Source organism: Drosophila willistoni (genome assembly GCF_018902025.1).
Source record: "Drosophila willistoni isolate 14030-0811.24 chromosome 2R unlocalized genomic scaffold, UCI_dwil_1.1 Seg167, whole genome shotgun sequence".
Classification (NCBI taxonomy): domain Eukaryota; kingdom Metazoa; phylum Arthropoda; class Insecta; order Diptera; family Drosophilidae; genus Drosophila; species Drosophila willistoni.
The window spans coordinates 16,279,805-16,301,432 of record NW_025814050.1 but is presented as its reverse complement, the minus strand read 5'-3'; the positions used below and the strand labels follow the sequence as shown (position 1 = coordinate 16,301,432).

At 43.9% G+C, this 21,628-nt stretch overlaps 3 protein-coding genes across 3 annotated transcripts; 1 reads left to right on the top strand and 2 right to left on the bottom strand.

Moving 5' to 3' along the window:
- Positions 1–214: 214 nt before the first annotated feature.
- Positions 215–8,320, bottom strand: LOC124460213 (serine/threonine-protein kinase Tor-like). The gene is made up of 5 exons (XM_047010666.1): positions 8,077–8,320; positions 7,795–8,012; positions 7,090–7,644; positions 6,173–6,921; positions 215–6,107 (listed from the first exon to the last, which is right to left on the bottom strand). The coding sequence occupies exons 1-5, from the start codon at positions 8,303–8,305 to the stop codon at positions 506–508; spliced, it is 7,353 nt and encodes a 2,450-aa protein (XP_046866622.1). The 5' UTR covers positions 8,306–8,320; the 3' UTR covers positions 215–505.
- A 1,145-nt stretch (positions 8,321–9,465) lies between these two features.
- LOC6642343 (serine/threonine-protein kinase Tor) lies at positions 9,466–17,721 on the bottom strand. The gene is made up of 5 exons (XM_047010850.1): positions 17,166–17,721; positions 16,884–17,101; positions 16,187–16,759; positions 15,349–16,085; positions 9,466–15,283 (listed from the first exon to the last, which is right to left on the bottom strand). Exons 1-5 carry the CDS (start codon positions 17,392–17,394, stop codon positions 9,595–9,597), a joined length of 7,446 nt encoding a protein of 2,481 aa, XP_046866806.1. The 5' UTR covers positions 17,395–17,721; the 3' UTR covers positions 9,466–9,594.
- A 263-nt stretch (positions 17,722–17,984) lies between these two features.
- Positions 17,985–21,171, top strand: LOC6642550 (V-type proton ATPase catalytic subunit A). The gene is made up of 5 exons (XM_023175826.2): positions 17,985–18,032; positions 18,420–18,552; positions 18,640–19,337; positions 19,395–20,372; positions 20,432–21,171. The coding sequence occupies exons 2-5, from the start codon at positions 18,477–18,479 to the stop codon at positions 20,522–20,524; spliced, it is 1,845 nt and encodes a 614-aa protein (XP_023031594.1). The 5' UTR covers positions 17,985–18,032; positions 18,420–18,476; the 3' UTR covers positions 20,525–21,171.
- Positions 21,172–21,628: the final 457 nt, after the last annotated feature.

Sequence of the window (21,628 nt, the reverse complement as noted above, 5' to 3'; positions counted from 1 at the left end):
CAAAGTTAGCATAGCCTTTTTTCGGGTTTATTTCAAAACTTTGTTTCAATTCGCAAATGTCGCTTACCCCCCTCTCCCTGTACATAATTACTTACAAAACAATTTTTGGAAATTTCATAATTGCAATTTGGATACATAAATAAAAAGATTCACTTTTTTATATAATATGTAAATGATATATATTTTGTATATTATTTCAAAATTTCAGTTACCCGTCAACAATTATAATACCCAAAAAATGTAATAGTATAAAAAATGAAGCCGATTTTGTGGCTTGCAAAATTTGTCTAGGTTTTTTAAAGTATTATAATAGCAAGCCGAATTTAGTTATATTTATTGTTATCACAAGGAGAACTTGTCTTTTGACTTGTCTCTTTCAATTTATTCGATTATTTACTTAGGCATTCACATTCAGTTTTCAATAGTATTCGCTCAATTCATTTCGAAATGAATTAGATTTTAGATTACTTTTTGAGGTATCATTTGTTCTATATAGATAATTTGATTACCAGAATGGACACCAGCCAATGTGGCCCTGGCAGAGGTTCTCATTGTTGGTTGCCTGCTGTATAAGGAGATCTACTTGTTGCTGCTCATTGACTGGTCCTTGGTTTTCAAAATCGGTGCCAGTAAGTTTGCTATCGACACGTTTAATAATTTGGCTAGCCTTGGTATCAGCTTCCTGTTGGATTGGAGACTCCACACTAATTGATCTATTCTCAGTGTTAGCACCTCCTCCTGCTCCATCTTCAGTGAAACCTCCGGCATTTGACCAATTGTTCTCAGGAACCCTTCTATTCACAACAAACAGACTATCATTCAGCAGAGGATCATAGACGAAAGCTTCGAGCACTGCCATTAGAGAGTCCTTGTTGCGTCTGAGGACCACCATGACACTTTCACAAGTTCTGCGATAGGTGCCCTCTATGCCAGTGACCTCCATGGCCTTGATCAGCATACGGGTGAGACGAAAAGGAACTTTCTCTGGAACTGCCTCTCTTAACATGGCCACCTCGAAGCAGTCACCGAAATCTATATGTAAAATTTTTCCATTCATACGATCTAACATTAAATTAGAAGGATGCCGATCACCCAGTCCTAAGATGTATCCCACCATGGACATGACAGCCAGCGAACGAGTGTAATTATTGCGCCTCTCGAACCAGTGTTCCGTTGAGGGACTTTTCAGCCATAGCAATTTGGCCAAATCATTGCCAGAGAAACGGCTCAAAGTATATTCAAACACTTCGACCTTTTGCATTACTGTGAGGCGATCATAATCTGGTGCAAATTTGTAAATAGTGGAAAGTTCTTGATTCAGTTGCTCTCCTTTTCTTTCCCTATAATCGGAGATCAGCCGATGAAGCGTATCACAATGTGGAACCAGGCCAATTAGACCAGAATTTGTACTTAGCGGAATCACTGCATATCTTTGAATGGTCAAATTATGACGAAAGGTATCCGGATTGGTCAGCAGCAATGTGTTGATCAATGAGAACAACTGCATTGCACGCTCATCGAGACGGAGATCATCGTGTGCCTTTAGCAAATACCTGTAATACTTGCCATTTGAGCCTTTAATGGAGAGTCGTTTGGGTCGCTGCTTAGATTTGATTACCTGAAGATCAGAGCTAACACAATTTATGCGTATTAACTCGTGCCCTGGATGATATGAGCCTGGTACGGCTAACTCCAAATCCTTGCAGCTCAACAATTTAGGCGACACATGGGACAATTCAAATGACGACAACTGGTTAGGTTCTGTATTCCAGTACACATATTTGTATATATTCCAGGCATTATCTAGATCTGTTTGCACTCCTGAAATCTTGTATTGCTGTATCCATTCACAGGCCTCGGCTAGGTCTTCTCCAAACGTTTGCGTAAATGAGATCTCTTCAGGTGTTTCTGGACCACGATCCAGCATGGCATGCAATTCATCCAGTACATCGATCATTTCTTTTATATTCTGATCAACAAAATATAGACGCGAAGCCACCTCCAATCCCTTATGCCACTGCTCGTTCCATAGAATGGCAACTCTAATAAGTTCCTCGCTGCACATTACCGCCTGCTCGACCAAAATGGGAGAATGCTTTCTCATGGAGTCCAAAATCTTGAAAGCAGCATTCTTTCTGGCCAATGATGCCGATTTGGAAGCCACCGTCAACGGATAGACCAAAGCTTGAGGATGATTCTTTCCTATATCCATCAGAAGCTGATGGATAAGTTGTCCCACGAGCTTCCTGTGTGTATCAATGCGTGCAATCAACTGAGGTATGACCTGGAGCCACGTATTAATCTCTATCAGCTTCATGCCAGAGAGCAACGCCTCGTAAACCTCGGCATGATGACCATAATCAAACCACAAAGTGAGCAGCCGTAAAGTATCCTGCAGAGAATTGCCCTTGATCAGACTGATGGAGCGGAAAAATCCTTGCACAGCTGGCACTGCGTATTGTTGGATAATAAAATGCTCACTATCCATGCCACCACCCAATCCCAAGTTCAGGCCCAAGCTTTGCAGAGGTTGTGGTTGATGTTGCTGCTTATCCAGGCTCTGCTTCTGCCCTTGAACCACCTTGAAATTCATGTAGGCCCACAAATGCCAAGCTTTGTACCAATTGGGGTCATACGTGGTGGCCTTTTCATAGTAATCCAGAGCCTTTTGTATGGCATCCTTCACCACCGGTTCCTGCAACTTATTCTGCCAGGTGGCTAGGCGAAGATAGCACCTGGCCATCAACCGCTGATCCTGTTGATTCAGAGCCTCCGGCGGCAATTGCGCATTGTAAGTGTTGACAAACCGACGCAATTGCTCATAAGCTTGAGGCAATTGATCCGATGCAGCCATATATTTGGTATAGGCATAGGTTACTTGTGGCTGATGGCAGGGCAAAGATTCCTTCGGTGCCAGTTTAGGATCTGTTCCGAGTAGCATCACAAGAGTCTTGTGCGATAAATGCAGTGAACCGGATTTGCGGCAAAGTGAGGCATATTTCAGCCAGGTGTGTATATCCTCGTGTGGCTTCACCACCAACGAATGCACCTGGATAATCCGGCGCCAATCTTCCACCAGCCTTTGGCCCCCCTGCAAACGTTTCCACCACATGGCCTTTAGGGGTTCTCGTCTCTCGGGTATCAGTTTGTATTGTATGACCTCCTCAAGTTCCGCCAACATTTGGACGCATACCATTGCTCCGTAGGCCCGTTCGTAGGACTCGCCAGCCATGGAGGTCAGTTCAGTGTCCAGCAAATCTCTCGTCTCATCAATTAATCTCTGGGCGGTTTCGTAATCATCATGATGCACGGCTAGAACGGCACGATAATAGCTACCATCTTGCGTGTCCACTGGTATGCAACGGACATACTCCTGCATGGCCTCCCAATCTTGTAGACCCCAAGCAGCTACGGCAGCCAGCGGGCTGGCCCTCGCCCTGGCCTCTGAACCAAAGGTGTCCCATTCATGTTTCGTCACATTGCTTAGTTCTGTCCAATCTCCCAAGGCCTCAAGGCAGCGCATGTGGCCCAGACGAGCCTCCAAGTCGGACGAATCTTGGCCCAAGCTGTATTTATAGTGTTCCAATGCCTGATCCCAGTTGTGTAGTTTCTCGTACCAACGTCCCTGGACATTAAGCTCGTTGGCGGCGTTACGATAGGTGGTTAGGAGACCTTCTGCAGCTTCTCTCTGTTGCAGTTTGTTGTTGATCAAAATCAAGGACTCGAAAACCTGAGGATCTTCTCGTAGAAGAAACTCTTCTTCCTTGTATCGCAAAGCCTTGGCATAGGCCCTGCAGGCCATGGCGCGGGTTCCTAATAGCTTGGTTTCAATTGGTATGGGATCGCGGTCGCAATGCTCCATGAACTCCGCCAGATTCAAAATGGTCTGGGTTATCTCTGGCATATCGGTGACCTGCAGGGCTTGGATCAACGATTGGGTAAGCTCATTTTTATGCTCAGCTGACAATTCTGTCCAGCAGGAAATGAAGGCAGCATTGAACAAATCCCTTAGCAAAGTGTCATAATCCTGGGCCAGGTTACAGCAGGCTCGCAATGCATGCGACGGAGACTCCTTCAGAAGGCCAATAGACAAACGTTTAAGCCACTCAATCCAATCATCTTTGGATACTCGGCGAGTGACCTGCCAAGCAGATCGAAGTTGGTCTGTTCGACAGACCTTCAAATTGGTGCTGCTGATATTGCCTCTGTCGGGCATGAAGGGTTCGTTCTTCTTAATTTTGGTTTGCCGCAGTCCGAACTCTTCCACCAAAGTGCTTTGGGATTGTAGACGCGTCAACAACTTCTCATATTCTCCATCCACGATTCGGTGCTTAGTTAAGGTGCGCTGCACCATGGGCACAAAGACCAAATACTTTTTGCCCAACTGTTTCACCAAGGAGCGTAGTGTAATCATGGCCTGCTCCCGGAGTTCTGGCTCCGTATCTAACACCCTCACCAACGGATGAATGATTCGGGAAGAGAAATCCGTAAAGTCCAGTTGACAAGCCAGATTATTGATCGTCTCCAGGGCCACCATTGACACCTGCTTCGGCACATACGGTGAGTCGAATAGCTTCACTATCGGAGGAATTATCAGCGGCAAGTAATAGTCCAACGTGCTCCCGAATTTCTGAAGGGCCTGTAGCAGTTTTCGGGTGACTATCCGATCCTTGGAATTATCGTGATGAAGCACCCTCAATATCTGGGGTATTAATTGGGCTAGATAATCCCGGAACTCGCATCCCAAAGCCACAGCAATTTGTTCTATCAAATTGATTAGTGTGGATTGCAGTGGGGTGTTTATTGTCCAGAATTCCTTGATCAACTTGAATATATCTCCCATATAGCTGATAATATGAAGCTTGACAAAGGCCACCAATATAGCCAATTGTTGGAATAGAAACTCTCGAAGCTTGTTATCCGCCGTTCGCACATTGTCCAAAAGATTCGGCAGAACCTGCGCCAAGTACGGAACACACTTGATGCCCAACGATTGGAATATAAAGGTTACAGCCTGCACCACACTGGTGTGGTAGGCACTTAGGGTGGGATCTCGCAGAATACGCATCAGTGCGGCAATGGCCACAGCTGGATAGTATTCATCCAACGCATTGCCCATGTTCACCAGCAGCTCAGCTGTTGATATATCCTGATTTTCATCCACTTTGCCATCGGAATAGGCTATCAATACATTATCCTTTTGGCTGTCTATCAGGCCTTTGTTCATTTTGTGTTTGTACGGATCCATGGCTCCCAGCAATCCCAAGACTCGAATCGTTTCCCGGCGTATCGATTTCCTTTGCTCGGTTTTTAGAAAATTAATCAAAATGTCAATGAGGACAGGATATTTGTGATATGGGGTTACTACTCGACCCGTGGCACTAATCAGTTGACCCAAAGTCCAAAGGGCCACACCACGTTTGTCCGGACTACCAGCATCACCCAACATTTCGAGAAGAATCGACAGCAGCTCATCAGCCCACAGTTCCATCTCATTGCAGCCTCCATTTACCTCAGCCAAATCTCCTATCGTTCTCAGGACATTCAGGATCACACCCTGATTTGACTCCGGTTCATGTAGTTTGGGCACCAAAGCCTTCAATATGGGATTCATGTACGAAGATATCAATCGTGGTGTACTGATAACCAAATGATCCAACATTCTAGCACTTTGTTCTTTGTTTCGACTCATTCCGGAGTATTTCAAGTCGGTGAGTAACTCGATCATGGTGGTCCTCAGCTTCGGCATCACATAGGCTGGGTTCATGGAGGATAAACGGCCAATGGTGACCATGGCCAGTTCCCGTATCTCAAAGATCTCATCATGCAGAGTGATAAACAGCGAATTCAAGGACTCTGGCTGAGCTAGTTTCGCATCAAAAGTCTCGTCGAGCGATCGCAGGATCCGTATTCGAACGTTGCAATCCATATCGGTGATGGCCACCATAAGTAGACGTTCAATCACATGCGACACAGTGTCGCTCAAAGTCTTGGAGTTCTCCATGGAATCGGCTGCCTGAACAGCCAGTTTCAGAAGGCGTGTACATGACTGTACAGCCTCCAGGCGTATCTCCTGCTGCTCATGCACTATAAAAAAGTCCGCACATCTAAAAAATAAACAAAAAATAAAGTAGAATTCGGTCCGTAATAAAATGGGTTCCCTTTTCGTTACCTTCTTACGAAATCCAACATATTCTGCTCTTCGAAATTAAACGTCCCCAGAGTCTTGAGGGCCAGGACTATGGTGGCAGTATCCGTGGTTTGTAGCATAAGTGAAGCATCAATAGCTATGGGAGTCATGACGGCGTAGGGTATGGCGGCCGGCTTATTCATCAGCACCTGATAGAGGACTCCGATTAGACCCTCGGTAATCCTTGGTTTCAGCTGAGGCACGTTTTCGGCTAGTTCACGCAAGCAAACTGTCAACGCCGGCGAAAGGCCAGTGTAAAACATTTGCTCCAGGATATCTTTAACGTCGTCGGCTATTTCTGATTTTACTGCATGAGCTAGCAGAGTGATGCATGCAAACACGGCCGGATCAACAGGCAATTTACGCTTGCTGGCCAAATCTTTAGCTGGCAGGGCCACTTTAATGGTGGCCATAATGGGCTTCAGATGCTCCTCAATGACCCGCTCCACCGCCACAGCGATATAACCCATGGTTATGTGGGCAACAGTCCGATCCTTCCCTTTTCCTGGCAATGTATTCATGAGGTAGGAAACACATCTTCGCAAATATTTCTGCACAAAGACCTCTCGATTGAAGGCAGCCAAGCGTGGAAGGATCTGCAGTAGTCCTTGTTGCACATATGGCGATTTCGAGAAACACTGCTCGAACACATTGTCACAGATGGTCACATAGTGCTCTGCTAGTATCTCATGGGCGTAGGTTGACTCAAAAACATTGTTCTGAAAGTTATTCTAAGATGAATATTTATGAGGTGAAAGGCCTTTTCACATATGAAGAGTGCGCGTGAAAATAAGTAAATGATCCGGCTGAAAATATAGTAACGTTTCCGGGCAAATGATGAGGATTTTACACGAAAATGGGCCTGTGCATATAGTTAAATTTCTTTGACTTCTACTTACACTGGAGAATTTGGTGACGATTTCATTTTTGTAGTCATTATTCCTAAAATTCTTTTCTGTGCCAAGACATAGCATATCAACGAAAAGCACTTTAAGACGTGGTAAAATTGCAGTCAACTGGGAACTGACTGTAGTTGAGTTGCTGGTCTGCGGGAATCTGTGGCTATATGGTTTGGGGAACATAATTTCAAATGAGTTGTATCGATGTTCCCAATCAGCATTGGCACAGCGGAAAAGCTCATTCAACACAATGAGTTTGCCATGGATGCGGCCATCTCTAGTCGTCCCTTTCTGATTCGATTCAGTTTTCAAATCAGCCTCATCGTGGCAGATTTTATACCATTGTGGTTCACTGGTCTGTTTGGTTTTCTCTCGCTGAGCGGTGAGAACTAGAGCGGCACGCAAGGCCTCGCCCGCAGATTCCCGTATAGCCGGATTCGGATCGAAAATTGCATTAAATATATGTTCAAAAAACGTAAGAATTTGTTGATAGAAATATGTTGGCAAAGCAATGGCCAATTCTCGCAGGATAAAGACGGCAGCATGTCGGCGATACTGGAAAAATAAAAAAGAACATTTAGAATTGATAATATATGTTGGATCTTAGTATTATTAAGTGCGTTGAATGACGGATCAACGTTTACAGTTTTACAGTCATTACAATCCTTATTGCCAGCCATGTCTGATCGTCTATCATTATTATACCTCTTGTCTATCACCACTTAGCATCTCGAAAGCTTTTTTAATATCAAAATCAAAGGAATCCACACCCTTGGAGCCCGGCATATTGGCCAGTTTGACTAGTGAACGGGCGGCAATCTCCATAACTGAAACATCATTGATCAGGAGCAGGTCTCTGAGACGATTTAAATATGGTGAAATGCCATTCCTGGTTGTCCAGTGATCACTGCTAATGAGGCACTCTGTGGAAACAAAAAAAAGGTAGGTAAGTAAACGCAAATTAATTAATTGCATTCCCGGTCTCACTCATGGCTAACGCTCCGCCTTTTTTCTCATTGATATCTGCTGCATTGACCATATTAAATATATGGTGATCAAATTCATCAAAGAACTGGGCCAACTCTTCTTGGGACATCTCCCGCAATTCGGTCTTGCAATACAGAAACAAATCGTGGGTTGTCTTGTTTTGGATATTGCCATTACGGGATTTAAGGCCGCTAACAAATTGTTGCACTATTGACGATAAAGTAGACATGATGACTCACACACACTCTATGATCTCAGCAGGTGAAAACAAAATGCATATGCAAGTGCATCTGCTGCTTCGTTGACTGCAATAAAATTCAATTCTGAAAGGAGACTTTGAGGTTTTAACTCTTATTTTTAAGTTGCACTTACTCACCGCTTAGACTTGCGCTGACACTATCAATTGTTTAAACTGTTATCAATGCAGGATTCAGGATGCATTTTCTTGCCTTTTAGAGGTAAATTTCAAATAAGCTAATACTTTAATGAAAAGTTCCAGTAGGGGGCGCTTTAAAATTTGCGCTAGAGGCGCTGAGAAATTTTGTGGCTATCTGGCGGGATTCCCGCATAAACTTTTAGTCACAATTTTGTGATAAATAATTTTATGCAATCAATGTTTTGCCATATTAGCTTACAATATAAAGTATAATGTCCTTTGTTCACTCGTCTCAAAAACAGTTCCCCATAAGCTAATTCAACATTTGCCAACACTTTTGTTATGACATCATTATGCAACACTGAAAACGCATCGCACTTTTTGCTGATCAGCGAACTTTACAGATTACAAGGCTTAGAAGTAACAATGTGTCGCACCCCGCACAAATTAAGCCCGTATCCGTATGAGGTCAGCACCTAGATCAGGGTCCGGCCAAAAAAAAATGTTCGAAGTACATACATACATATGTATGTGTCCAATTTGTCTCAATCCCTTACAGCATCTCAAGCGAACAAACTAAACTTACTAGAATGCAACAACTGCAGGCATAGGTACCTGGAGTTCTACTGAACTCCCTTTGGGATGCGGCTAAACGCACAATCTATGAACTCTTGGCTTTCACCAGACAAACCCTCATCCTATCAGATATAAGGTTTTCTGCAAATCCGACCACATTCGGTCTATGTGGGATTCCGAATGTATGTCCATCGGCTGAACCTATGAGTGCTTGCATCCGAATTTTGTGGAAAGCTTAATCAATCCTGATGCTCTTGACTTTTTTGTGGGAGGTCTCAGGAGTAGTTTCCCCAGCCAGAGCCTTAAGATTATACCTAATATAGGCCAAAGGAGTATTTCCGACTGGAAGGACGAGTAAGCATTGTCATAAATTGACTTACAAAGTGAATTTTCTTTATATATGGAGACATATATTTTATTGTATATGAAACGTATTTCTAATATAAATTATACAAATATTTATATTATTCCTTGGACTTAATGAACTAGTTTCTTCACGCCCTAACGATTGGGGTTTTAGGTTTTTGTTTAGATTTTTATTAAGTTTATATTAGTTGCTAATCTCGTTACCAGAAAGGACACCAGCCTATGTAGCATTGACAGAGGTTTTCATTGTTGGTTGCCTGCTGGATGAGCATCTCCACTTGTTGCTGTTCATTGCCGCTTCCTTGGGACTGGAAATCCGTGCCGGTGAGCTTGCACTTGACCCGCTTAATGACCTGGCTGGCTTTGCTATTGGTCACATCATCCTGTTGTTGAAGATGAGCCTCGTATGTTTTTGATTTGGCAATGGGCAAGGATTCTTCTAGAGAGTTGCTTAAACTGCCAGCACTATTTCCTGACTGCAGGCCAGATGAAGTACCACCAGCAGCTCCTCCTCCGCCATTGACACCTCCTGGGGCTCCACCGTTTGGTCCATTGTTATCATTACCTTTCTTGTCCACATCCAAGAGACGCCAGTTGAGCAAAGGATCATATACGAATGCTTCAAGCACAGCCATTAAAGAGTCCTTATTTCGTCTAAGCACTAGCATCACACTCTCACAGGTTCTTCGATAAGTACCTTCAATTCCAGTAACCTCCATTGCCTTAATCAGCATACGAGTAAGACGGAAGGGAATCTTTTCAGGAAATTTCTCACGTGTCATGGCTACCTCAAAGCAATCACCGAAATCTATATGCAAAATTTTACCACTCATACGATCCAACATCAAATTGGAAGGATGCCGATCACCCAGTCCTAGGATGTAGCCCACCATGGACATGACAGCCAGCGAACGAGTGTAATTATTGCGTCTCTCGAACCAAAGCTCTGACGAGGGACTCTTTAGCCATAGCAATTTGGCCAAATCATCGCCCTGGGTTTGACCCAAAGCATACTCAAACACTTCAACCTTCTGCATGAGTGTGAGATGATCATAATCCGGTGCGAAATTGAGCATAGTTCGATGTTCTTGATTTAGTGGCACTTTCTTTTTGTCCCTATAATCACGGATCAGCGTGTGCAACGTATCACAGTGTGGCACCCAGCCGATTAAACCGGAATTTGTACTTAGCGGGATTACTGCGTATCTTTGGATGGCCAAATTACGACGGAAGGTATCCGGATCGTCCAGCAATAACGTGTTGACCAACGAGAATAGTTGCATTACACGCTCATCCTGTCGCAGATCCTCGTGTCCCTTTAACAAGTACATGTAATCCTTACCGTTGGATCCTCTAATGCAAAGTTTCCTGGGCCTCTGTTTGGAAGTGATCACTTGAAGATTGGTCTTAATGAAACTTATACGTATCAATTCTTGGCCCGGATTATAGGAGCCCGGTACAGCTAGTTCCAAATCCTTGCAGGTCATCAATTTGGGCGACACATAAGGCAATTCCAATGATGTGAGCTGTGGCAGTTGTCTGCTTATCTTTTGGAATACATGATAGTAAATGTCCCAGGCGCGATCTAGATCCATTAGCACTGCTGAAGTCTTGTATCGCTGTGTCCACTCATAGGCCTCGGTTAGCTCACGTCCATAGGCTTGCGAGAAGGATGTCTCCTTAAGAGTTTGTGGACCACGATCCAACATGCCATGCAAAGGCTCAAGGATTTCGAACATACCTTTCACATTGTGATCACCGAAATACAGGCGCGACGCTTCTTCTAATCCCTCATGCCACTGCTCGTGCCATAGAATGGCAACTCTAATAAGTTCCTCGCTGCACATTACCGCCTGCTCGACCAAAATGGGAGAATGCTTTCTCATGGAGTCCAAAATCTTGAAAGCAGCATTCTTTCTGGCCAATGATGCCGATTTGGAAGCCACCGTCAACGGATAGACCAAAGCTTGAGGATGATTCTTTCCTATATCCATCAGAAGCTGATGGATAAGTTGTCCCACGAGCTTCCTGTGTGTATCAATGCGTGCAATCAACTGAGGTATGACCTGGAGCCACGTATTAATCTCTATCAGCTTCATGCCAGAGAGCAACGCCTCGTAAACCTCGGCATGATGACCATAATCAAACCACAAAGTGAGCAGCCGTAAAGTATCCTGCAGAGAATTGCCCTTGATCAGACTGATGGAGCGGAAAAATCCTTGCACAGCTGGCACTGCGTATTGTTGGATAATAAAATGCTCACTATCCATGCCACCACCCAATCCCAAGTTCAGGCCCAAGCTTTGCAGAGGTTGTGGTTGATGTTGCTGCTTATCCAGGCTCTGCTTCTGCCCTTGAACCACCTTGAAATTCATGTAGGCCCACAAATGCCAAGCTTTGTACCAATTGGGGTCATACGTGGTGGCCTTTTCATAGTAATCCAGAGCCTTTTGTATGGCATCCTTCACCACCGGTTCCTGCAACTTATTCTGCCAGGTGGCTAGGCGAAGATAGCACCTGGCCATCAACCGCTGATCCTGTTGATTCAGAGCCTCCGGCGGCAATTGCGCATTGTAAGTGTTGACAAACCGACGCAATTGCTCATAAGCTTGAGGCAATTGATCCGATGCAGCCATATATTTGGTATAGGCATAGGTTACTTGTGGCTGATGGCAGGGCAAAGATTCCTTCGGTGCCAGTTTAGGATCTGTTCCGAGTAGCATCACAAGAGTCTTGTGCGATAAATGCAGTGAACCGGATTTGCGGCACAGTGACGCATATTTCAGCCAGGTGTGTATATCCTCGTGTGGCTTCACAACCAAAGAATGCACCTGGATAATCCGGCGCCAATCTTCCACCAGCCTTTGGCCCCCCTGCAAACGTTTCCACCACATGGCCTTTAGGGGTTCTCGTCTCTCGGGTATCAGTTTGTATTGTATGACCTCCTCAAGTTCCGCCAACATTTGGACGCATACCATTGCTCCGTAGGCCCGTTCGTAGGACTCGCCGGCCATGGAGGTCAGTTCAGTGTCCAGCAAATCTCTGGTTTCATCAATTAATCTCTGGGCGGTTTCGTAATCATCGTGATGCACGGCTAGAACGGCACGATAATAGCTACCATCTTGCGTGTCCACTGGTATACAACGGACATACTCCTGCATGGCCTCCCAATCTTGTAGACCCCAAGCAGCTACGGCAGCCAGCGGGCTGGCCCTCGCCCTGGCCTCTGAACCGAAGGTGTCCCATTCAAGTTTCGTCACATTGCTTAGTTCTGTCCAATCTCCCAAGGCCTCAAGGCAACGCATGTGGCCCAGGCGAGCCTCCAAGTCGGACGAATCTTGGCCCAAGCTGTATTTATAGTGTTCCAACGCCTGATCCCAGTTGTGTAGCTTCTCGTACCAACGTCCCTGGACATTAAGCTCGTTGGCGGCGTTACGATAGGTGGTAAGGAGACCTTCTGCAGCTTCCCTTTGTTGCAGTTTGTTGTTGATCAAAATCAAGGACTCGAAAACCTGAGGATCTTCCCGTAGAAGGAACTCCTCTTCCTTGTATCGCAAAGCCTTGGCATAGGCCCTGCAGGCCATGGCGCGGGTTCCTAATAGCTTGGTTTCAATTGGTATGGGATCGCGGTCGCAATGCTCCATGAACTCCGCCAGATTCAAAATGGTCTGGGTTATCTCTGGCATATCGGTGACCTGCAGGGCTTGGATCAACGATTGGGTAAGCTCATTTTTATGCTCAGCTGACAATTCTGTCCAGCAGGAAATGAAGGCAGCATTGAACAAATCCCTTAGCAAAGTGTCATAATCCTGGGCCAGGTTACAGCAGGCTCGCAATGCATGCGACGGAGACTCCTTCAGAAGGCCAATAGACAAACGTTTAAGCCACTCAATCCAATCATCTTTGGATACTCGGCGAGTGACCTGCCAAGCAGATCGAAGTTGGTCTGTCCGACAGACCTTCAAATTGGTGCTGCTGATATTGCCTCTATCGGGCATGAATGGCTCGTTCTTCTTAATCTTGGTTTGCCGCAGTCCAAATTCTTCCACCAAAGTGCTTTGGGATTGTAGACGCGTCAACAGTTTCTCATATTCGCCATCCACGATACGGTGTTTAGTCAGGGTGCGCTGCACCATGGGCACAAAGACCAAATATTTTTTGCCCAACTGTTTCACCAAAGAGCGTAGTGTAATCATGGCCTGCTCCCGGAGTTCTGGCTCCGTATCTAACACCCTCACCAACGGATGAATGATTCGGGAAGAGAAATCCGTAAAGTCCAGTTGACAAGCCAGATTATTGATCGTCTCCAGGGCCACCATTGACACCTGCTTCGGCACATACGGTGAGTCGAATAGCTTCACTATCGGAGGAATTATCAGCGGCAAGTAATAGCCCAACGTGCTCCCGAATTTCTGAAGGGCCTGTAGCAGTTTTCGGGTTACTATCCGATCCTTGGAATTATCGTGATGAAGTACCCTCAATATCTGGGGTATTAATTGGGCTAGATAATCCCGGAACTCGCAGCCCAAAGCCACAGCGATTTGTTCTATCAGATTGATTAGTGTGGATTGCAGTGGGGTGTTTATTGTCCAGAATTCCTTGATCAACTTGAAAATGTCTCCCATATAGCTGATAATATGAAGCTTGACAAAGGCCACCAATATAGCCAATTGTTGGAATAGAAACTCTCGAAGCTTGTTATCCGCCGTTCGCACATTGTCCAAAAGATTCGGCAGAACCTGCGCCAAGTACGGAACACACTTGATGCCCAACGATTGGAATATAAAGGTTACAGCCTGCACCACACTGGTGTGGTAGGCACTTAGGGTGGGATCTCGCAGAATACGCATCAGTGCGGCAATGGCCACAGCTGGATAGTATTCATCCAACGCATTGCCCATGTTCACCAGCAGCTCAGCTGTTGATATATCCTGATTTTCATCCACTTTGCCATCGGAATAGGCTATCAATACATTATCCTTTTGGCTGTCTATCAGGCCTTTGTTCATTTTGTGTTTGTACGGATCCATGGCTCCCAGCAATCCCAAGACTCGAATCGTTTCCCGGCGTATCGATTTCCTTTGCTCGGTTTTTAGAAAATTAATCAAAATGTCAATGAGGACAGGATATTTGTGATATGGGGTTACTACTCGACCCGTGGCACTAATCAGTTGACCCAAAGTCCAAAGGGCCACACCACGTTTGTCCGGACTACCAGCATCACCCAACATTTCGAGCAGAATCGACAGCAGCTCATCAGCCCACAGTTCCATCTCATTGCAGCCTCCATTTACCTCAGCCAAATCTCCTATCGTTCTCAGGACATTCAGGATCACACCCTGATTGGACTCCGGTTCATGTAGTTTGGGCACCAAAGCCTTCAATATGGGATTCATGTACGAAGATATCAATCGTGGTGTACTGATAACCAAATGATCCAACATTCTAGCACTTTGTTCTTTGTTTCGACTCATTCCGGAGTATTTCAAGTCGGTGAGTAACTCGATCATGGTGGTCCTCAGCTTCGGCATCACATAGGCTGGGTTCATGGAGGATAAACGGCCAATGGTGACCATGGCCAGTTCCCGTATCTCAAAGATCTCATCATGCAGAGTGATAAACAGCGAATTCAAGGACTCTGGCTGAGCTAGTTTCGCATCAAAAGTCTCGTCGAGCGATCGCAGGATCCGTATTCGAACGTTGCAATCCATATCGGTGATGGCCACCATAAGTAGACGTTCAATCACATGCGACACAGTGTCGCTCAAAGTCTTGGAGTTCTCCATGGAATCGGCTGCCTGAACAGCCAGTTTCAGAAGGCGTGTACATGACTGTACAGCCTCCAGGCGTATCTCCTGCTGTTCATGCACTATAAAAAAGTCCGCGCATCTAAAAACGATACGAAAAAAAAATTAGAATTCAGTCCGTATTAAAATGGGTTCCCTTTTCGTTACCTTCTTACGAAATCCAACATATTCTGCTCTTCGAAATTAAACGTCCCTAGAGTCTTGAGGGCCAGGACTATGGTGGAAGTATCCGTGGTTTGTAGCATAAGTGAAGCATCAATAGCTATGGGAGTCATGACGGCGTAGGGTATGGCGGCCGGCTTATTCATCAGCACCTGATAGAGGACTCCGATTAGACCCTCGGTAATCCTTGGTTTCAGCTGAGGCACATTTTCGGCCAGTTCACGCAAGCAAACTGTCAACGCCGGCGAAAGGCCAGTGTAAAACATTTGCTCCAGGATATCTTTAACGTCGTCGGCTATTTCTGATTTCACTGCATGAGCTAGCAGAGTGATGCATGCAAACACGGCCGGATCAACAGGCAATTTACGCTTGCTGGCCAAATCTTTAGCTGGCAGGGCCACTTTAATGGTGGCCATAATGGGCTTCAGATGTTCCTCAATGTCCCGCTCCACCGCCACAGCGATGTATCCCATGGTTATGTGGGCAACAGTTCGATCCTTCCCTTTTCCTGGCAATGTATTCATGAGGTAGGAAACACATCTTCGCAAATATTTCTGCACAAAGACCTCTCGATTGAAGGCAGCCAAGCGTGGAAGGATCTGCAGTAGTCCTTGTTGCACATATGGCGATTTCGAGAAACACTGCTCGAACACATTGTCACAGATGGTCACATAGTGCTCTGCTAGAATCTCATGGGCATAGGCTGATTCAACGACGTTTTGCTAAAAAAAGAGTGAAAAACGTTTATGAGATGGAGAATTTAACAAAAAAAGAACAAAAACGATTTTGTTGATGGTAACATATACATAGAGCCGCCACTTACACTGGAAAATTTATTGGACATTCCATTATGTTGCTCGCTATGCTCCAGATGCATCTGTGTGCCAGTCCCCAGCTTATCGATAAAGGGTACCTTTATCCGTGGTACAATTGTAGTCAACTGCGCGCTCACCGTTGAAGAGGTGCCGGCTTCCAGGAATTTGTTGCTATGCGGTTTGGGGAACAGCGTTTTGAGTGAGTTATATCGACGCTCCCAACTAGAATTGGCACAACGAAAGAGCTCATTGAACACAATTAGACTGCCATGGATGCGGTCATCTCGAGTCATTCCTTTCTGCTCCTTGGCACCTCCCGAATCATATTGAAAATGATAATTCGCCTCATCGTAGCACATTTGATACCATTGTGGTTCACTGGACTGTTTGGTATTCTCTCGCTGAGCAGTGACAATAAGAGCGGCACACAATGCCTCGGCAGCAGATTTTCGTATTGCCGGCTTCGGATCGAAAATTGCATTGAATATATGTTCAAAGAACGTAAGAATTTGTTGATAGAAATATGTTGGCAAAGCAATGGCCAACTCCCGCAGGATAAAGACGGCAGCATGGCGGCGATACTGGAAAAATAAAAAAGAACATTTAGAATTGATAATATATGTTGGATCTTAGTATTATTAAGTGCGTTGAATGTCATTACAATCCTTATTGCCAGCCATGTCTGATCGTCTATCATTATTATACCTCTTGTCTATCACCACTTAGCATCTCGAAAGCTTTTTTAATATCAAAATCAAAGGAATCCACACCCTTGGAGCCCGGCATATTGGCCAGTTTGACTAGTGAACGGGCGGCAATCTCCATAACTGAAACATCATTGATCAGGAGCAGGTCTCTGAGACGATTTAAATATGGTGAAATGCCATTCCTGGTTGTCCAGTGATCACTGCTAATGAGGCACTCTGTGGAAACAAAAAAAAGGTAGGTAAGTAAACGCAAATTAATTAATTGCATTCCCAATCTCACTCATGGCTAATGCTCCGCCTTTTTTCTCATTGATATCTGCTGCATTGACCATATTAAATATATGGTGATCGAATTCATCAAAGAACTGGGCCAACTCCTCCTGGGACATCTCCCGCAATTCGGTCTTGCAATACAGGAACAAATCCTGTGTAGCCTTGTTCTGGACATTGCGATTGCGGGACTTAAGCCCGTTTACAAATTGTTGCACTACCGACGATGAGGTCGACATGATGGGTTGTCTCACTTAGATTTTAAGGTAAAAAGTAGAAGCAGGTGCAGGTGCATCTGCTGTTGCGTTCAATCCAATGGATGTCGTATTTAGGAGACTCTTGGGTTATGTATGTGGCTGGGGTTGCACTTATTGACGGCTTACACTTGCAGTTTTCACATTTTTACAGGTTTTTCAAACCTTTAAAAACGCAAAATCTATTTATTTAGCGAGGTTGAGGTAAATTGGGCTAAATTCATGGAAAAAAGCAAATGGATCTTCCGCTAGAAGCGCTGAGAAATTGCATGGCATTTTAACGTGATAAGAAGTCACGAAAATATCACGACGTGATACAAATTATATGCACGCTTTAAAAAAAACATTTTCAACATATGTATATGTTTCTATTATATATCTTCAAATGTTTTCCTTTTTTTGAATATGTTTTTCACTAAATTGGAATGCTAACTATATATTCCACAATATTCAATCCTGATTTTCTATTACAATTTTCGTGGCTGGACCTGACATCCCTAACAGAATCACATCGATTACCAACACTGCACCTATCGATATCATAAAAAATTTTCCGAATATCGATTTGTTTTTGGGAAAACTCAGTCCGCTGAGAGTTTTCATAAGAGCCTGCCACAAAAAATGTGAGTAAAGCAATTTTCCTTGGAGCAGCCCCAAACAAATTCTATTTAAATATAAATTTAATGACAGTTCCAATCAAATTTCAAGATAGACTTCAAGCCAGAGTTGTAAAGTAACGAAATATTAACGAGGGAAAATCAAATTAGAATTTAAAATGACTTTTCAGCTGTAGTGAGTGATGAAAATGAAAGGAAAATCGTGGTGTAGGAAAAATCGATGTTGTGCATTGGCGGGGGTGTAAATTATGTGTGTTTGTGTAAGTGAGAGAGAAGCTGTGCGTGTGGAAGCTTTTCACTGGGGGCCCGCAGCGCCATCTATTTAGACCCCAAAAAAAAAAGTGAAAAAGGAAAAACTAACGAAAAATGTGTTTTTGTTTATTGCAATTTTAGCAGACGAATTTTAACCGTTAATACATAGATTCGAAAAACAAAACATCACCTCAAAGCATGTCGAACCTGAGGAAATTCAAAGACGAGGAACGTGAATCCGAATATGGTCGAGTGTACGCCGTCTCCGGTCCGGGTAAGGAGGCCAGACGTCAACTTTGTCCTTCACCTGACTGACCCTTAACTCTTCATTCCCTCTTCCCAATTTTTTTTTACTCTATAGTCGTCACCGCCGAGGCCATGTCCGGCTCTGCCATGTACGAACTGGTTCGCGTTGGTTATTACGAGCTAGTTGGCGAGATTATCCGTCTGGAAGGAGACATGGCCACAATCCAAGTGTATGAGGAAACATCGGGAGTCACTGTTGGAGATCCTGTTTTGCGTACTGGCAAACCTCTGTCCGTAGAATTGGGTCCCGGCATCATGGGCAGCATTTTCGACGGTATCCAACGTCCTCTAAAGGATATCGGTGTAATGACCAGCTCTATATATATACCGAAGGGTGTAAATACGCCAGCTTTATCTCGTTCCGAGATGTGGGAGTTCAATCCTCTCAATGTTCGCGTGGGTTCACACATAACCGGAGGAGATCTTTATGGTGTGGTCCATGAAAACACTTTGGTTAAGCAACGTATGATTGTGGCTCCTCGGGCCAAGGGCACAGTACGCTATATTGCACCAGCAGGCAACTATAATCTCGAAGATATTGTCTTAGAGACGGAATTCGATGGTGAGATCACAAAACACACTATGCTGCAGGTGTGGCCAGTGCGTCAACCACGTCCCGTAACGGAGAAGCTCCCGGCCAATCATCCTCTGTTCACTGGTCAACGTGTATTGGATTCACTGTTTCCCTGTGTCCAGGGTGGTACCACTGCAATTCCCGGTGCTTTCGGCTGCGGCAAGACTGTTATCTCACAGGTATGATCTCTTTATTATGTTTACCATCCAGTCAAACTAACCAGAATTTGGTTTTAGGCTCTATCCAAGTACTCCAACTCGGATGTCATTATCTATGTGGGATGCGGCGAACGTGGCAATGAAATGTCTGAGGTATTGCGGGATTTCCCCGAATTGACATGCGAAATTGATGGTGTTACGGAGTCCATTATGAAGCGTACAGCTTTGGTGGCCAATACCTCCAACATGCCCGTGGCAGCTCGTGAAGCTTCCATTTACACTGGCATCACCTTGTCCGAATACTTCCGCGATATGGGCTACAATGTGGCTATGATGGCTGATTCGACATCGCGTTGGGCTGAGGCCTTGCGTGAAATTTCTGGCCGTTTGGCTGAGATGCCTGCCGATTCGGGTTATCCAGCTTATTTGGGTGCACGCTTAGCTACCTTCTACGAGCGAGCCGGTCGTGTCAAGTGCTTGGGTAATCCTGAACGTGAGGGATCCGTGTCCATTGTCGGAGCTGTATCGCCACCTGGTGGTGATTTCTCTGATCCCGTCACTTCTGCCACTCTTGGTATTGTCCAGGTGTTCTGGGGTTTGGACAAGAAATTGGCCCAACGCAAACATTTCCCCTCCATCAATTGGCTTATCTCTTATTCAAAGTACATGCGTGCTCTAGATGAATATTATGACAAGAACTTCCCCGAATTTGTGCCACTTCGTACTAAGGTCAAGGAAATTTTGCAAGAAGAGGAGGATCTATCAGAAATTGTTCAATTGGTGGGCAAGGCGTCGCTGGCCGAAACCGATAAAGTTACTCTGGAAGTGGCTAAGCTTCTCAAGGATGATTTCTTGCAACAGAATTCCTATTCACCATACGATCGAGTGTGTCCCTTCTACAAGACTGTGGGCATGCTTAGGAATATTCTTGCCTTCTATGAAACAGCACGACACGCTGTGGAATCGACGGCTCAGTCTGATAATAAAATTACATGGAATACCATTAGAGAATCAATGGGTAGCATTATGTATCAGTTGTCTTCAATGAAATTTAAGGTAAGTCGACTGATTATTAAATTGCCAAACTTTATTTATACAATAATATTTTCTTGCAGGATCCAGTTAAAGATGGTGAACAGAAGATCAAGGCGGATTACGATCAGCTGTATGAGGATCTCCAGCAAGCCTTCCGGAATCTAGAGGATTAAAGCTGACTGCCATTAAAAGAGATTACGAAGCAAACCAAAGAAAAATTTCAGAAATACCAAAAACAAAAACCTTTAACGAAAAGAAAACTAAAAAAAAGGAACTTAGGTTATTATACGAATTCCCCCATTCAAGCTAGTCATATACATATACATACATTACATAATGCATAATAAGGATATTTTCAAGTCAAGTTTTATTTTTAAGTTTAACAGTTTCCCGCCAGGCAGTGAGGCAGGCGCAGGATCGGCAACAACAAGATCATTGACGATGAACACGAATCACACAAGAAGACGAACAATAATTAGTCGGTAGCGCAAAATAACAAAATAAAAAATATATAAAATCAAGAAAAAAAAATTATAAAGGGAAAAAAACGAATGGAAAAACAGAAATGGAAAATGAAAAAGTTGTCCTTATAAACCCAGCCATACATATATTTATATAAATATACATAAATACACATGATACTTATCTATGTTGATACATACATCATTTTAATTATAGTTCACAACAACAAAAAAATATTTTATTGTTAGTAAAAATTGAAAATGAGAATTCGTCAAATTTATATATTCATAAATATATATATCTCTTTGTGTTTCCCCCTCTAAAAACCTCTTACCCCCAAAAATATTTTCACTTTAAATCTTTGAACTAACTTATTTCATGTTTTTTGCAAATGCGTGTTGATAAAAAAAATGTTAAATACATTATGAACTTATATAATATTATATAAATTATTATATATAAAATACTATATATATATATACATTAAAGACCCTTACAAATGCAATAACTAAGTAGCCCAACAAAATGCATAATTGTACCTCTTATCAACCAAAGATAAAAACGAAACGAAAACTAAAAACTATTTGTCTGTGTTGCAACAACAAGAAAAAACAAAAACCAAATGGAGCTATGGTAATTAAAAATGTATTATGAATGTTAACAACAAAAAAAGGTTTTTTATTGTCTACTTTTAATGTTTAAGTTTATTTTTCTCTTGTCTCCCTGAAACATATCGAAGAAAATTGTCTTTTAAAGGATTTCTCCGATTTAATTACTGCGTTACTTTAGAGAAATTTCTATTACTTGAAATGATC

Coding starts and splice junctions, on each gene's coding strand:
- LOC124460213 (XM_047010666.1), bottom strand. CDS start 8,305: ATGTCTACTTTATCGTCAATAGTGCAACAATTTGTTAGCGGCCTTAAA. Junction 8,013..8,076: donor AGGCGGAGCGTTAGCCATGA/GTGAGACCGGGA, acceptor TTGTTTCCACAG/AGTGCCTCATTAGCAGTGAT. Junction 6,108..6,172: donor ATGTTGGATTTCGTAAGAAG/GTAACGAAAAGG, acceptor TTTATTTTTTAG/ATGTGCGGACTTTTTTATAG.
- LOC6642343 (XM_047010850.1), bottom strand. CDS start 17,394: ATGTCGACCTCATCGTCGGTAGTGCAACAATTTGTAAACGGGCTTAAG. Junction 17,102..17,165: donor AGGCGGAGCATTAGCCATGA/GTGAGATTGGGA, acceptor TTGTTTCCACAG/AGTGCCTCATTAGCAGTGAT. Junction 16,086..16,186: donor TGTCCAATAAATTTTCCAGT/GTAAGTGGCGGC, acceptor CTCTTTTTTTAG/CAAAACGTCGTTGAATCAGC.
- LOC6642550 (XM_023175826.2), top strand. CDS start 18,477: ATGTCGAACCTGAGGAAATTCAAAGACGAGGAACGTGAATCCGAATAT. Junction 18,553..18,639: donor GTACGCCGTCTCCGGTCCGG/GTAAGGAGGCCA, acceptor TTTACTCTATAG/TCGTCACCGCCGAGGCCATG. Junction 20,373..20,431: donor TGTCTTCAATGAAATTTAAG/GTAAGTCGACTG, acceptor ATTTTCTTGCAG/GATCCAGTTAAAGATGGTGA.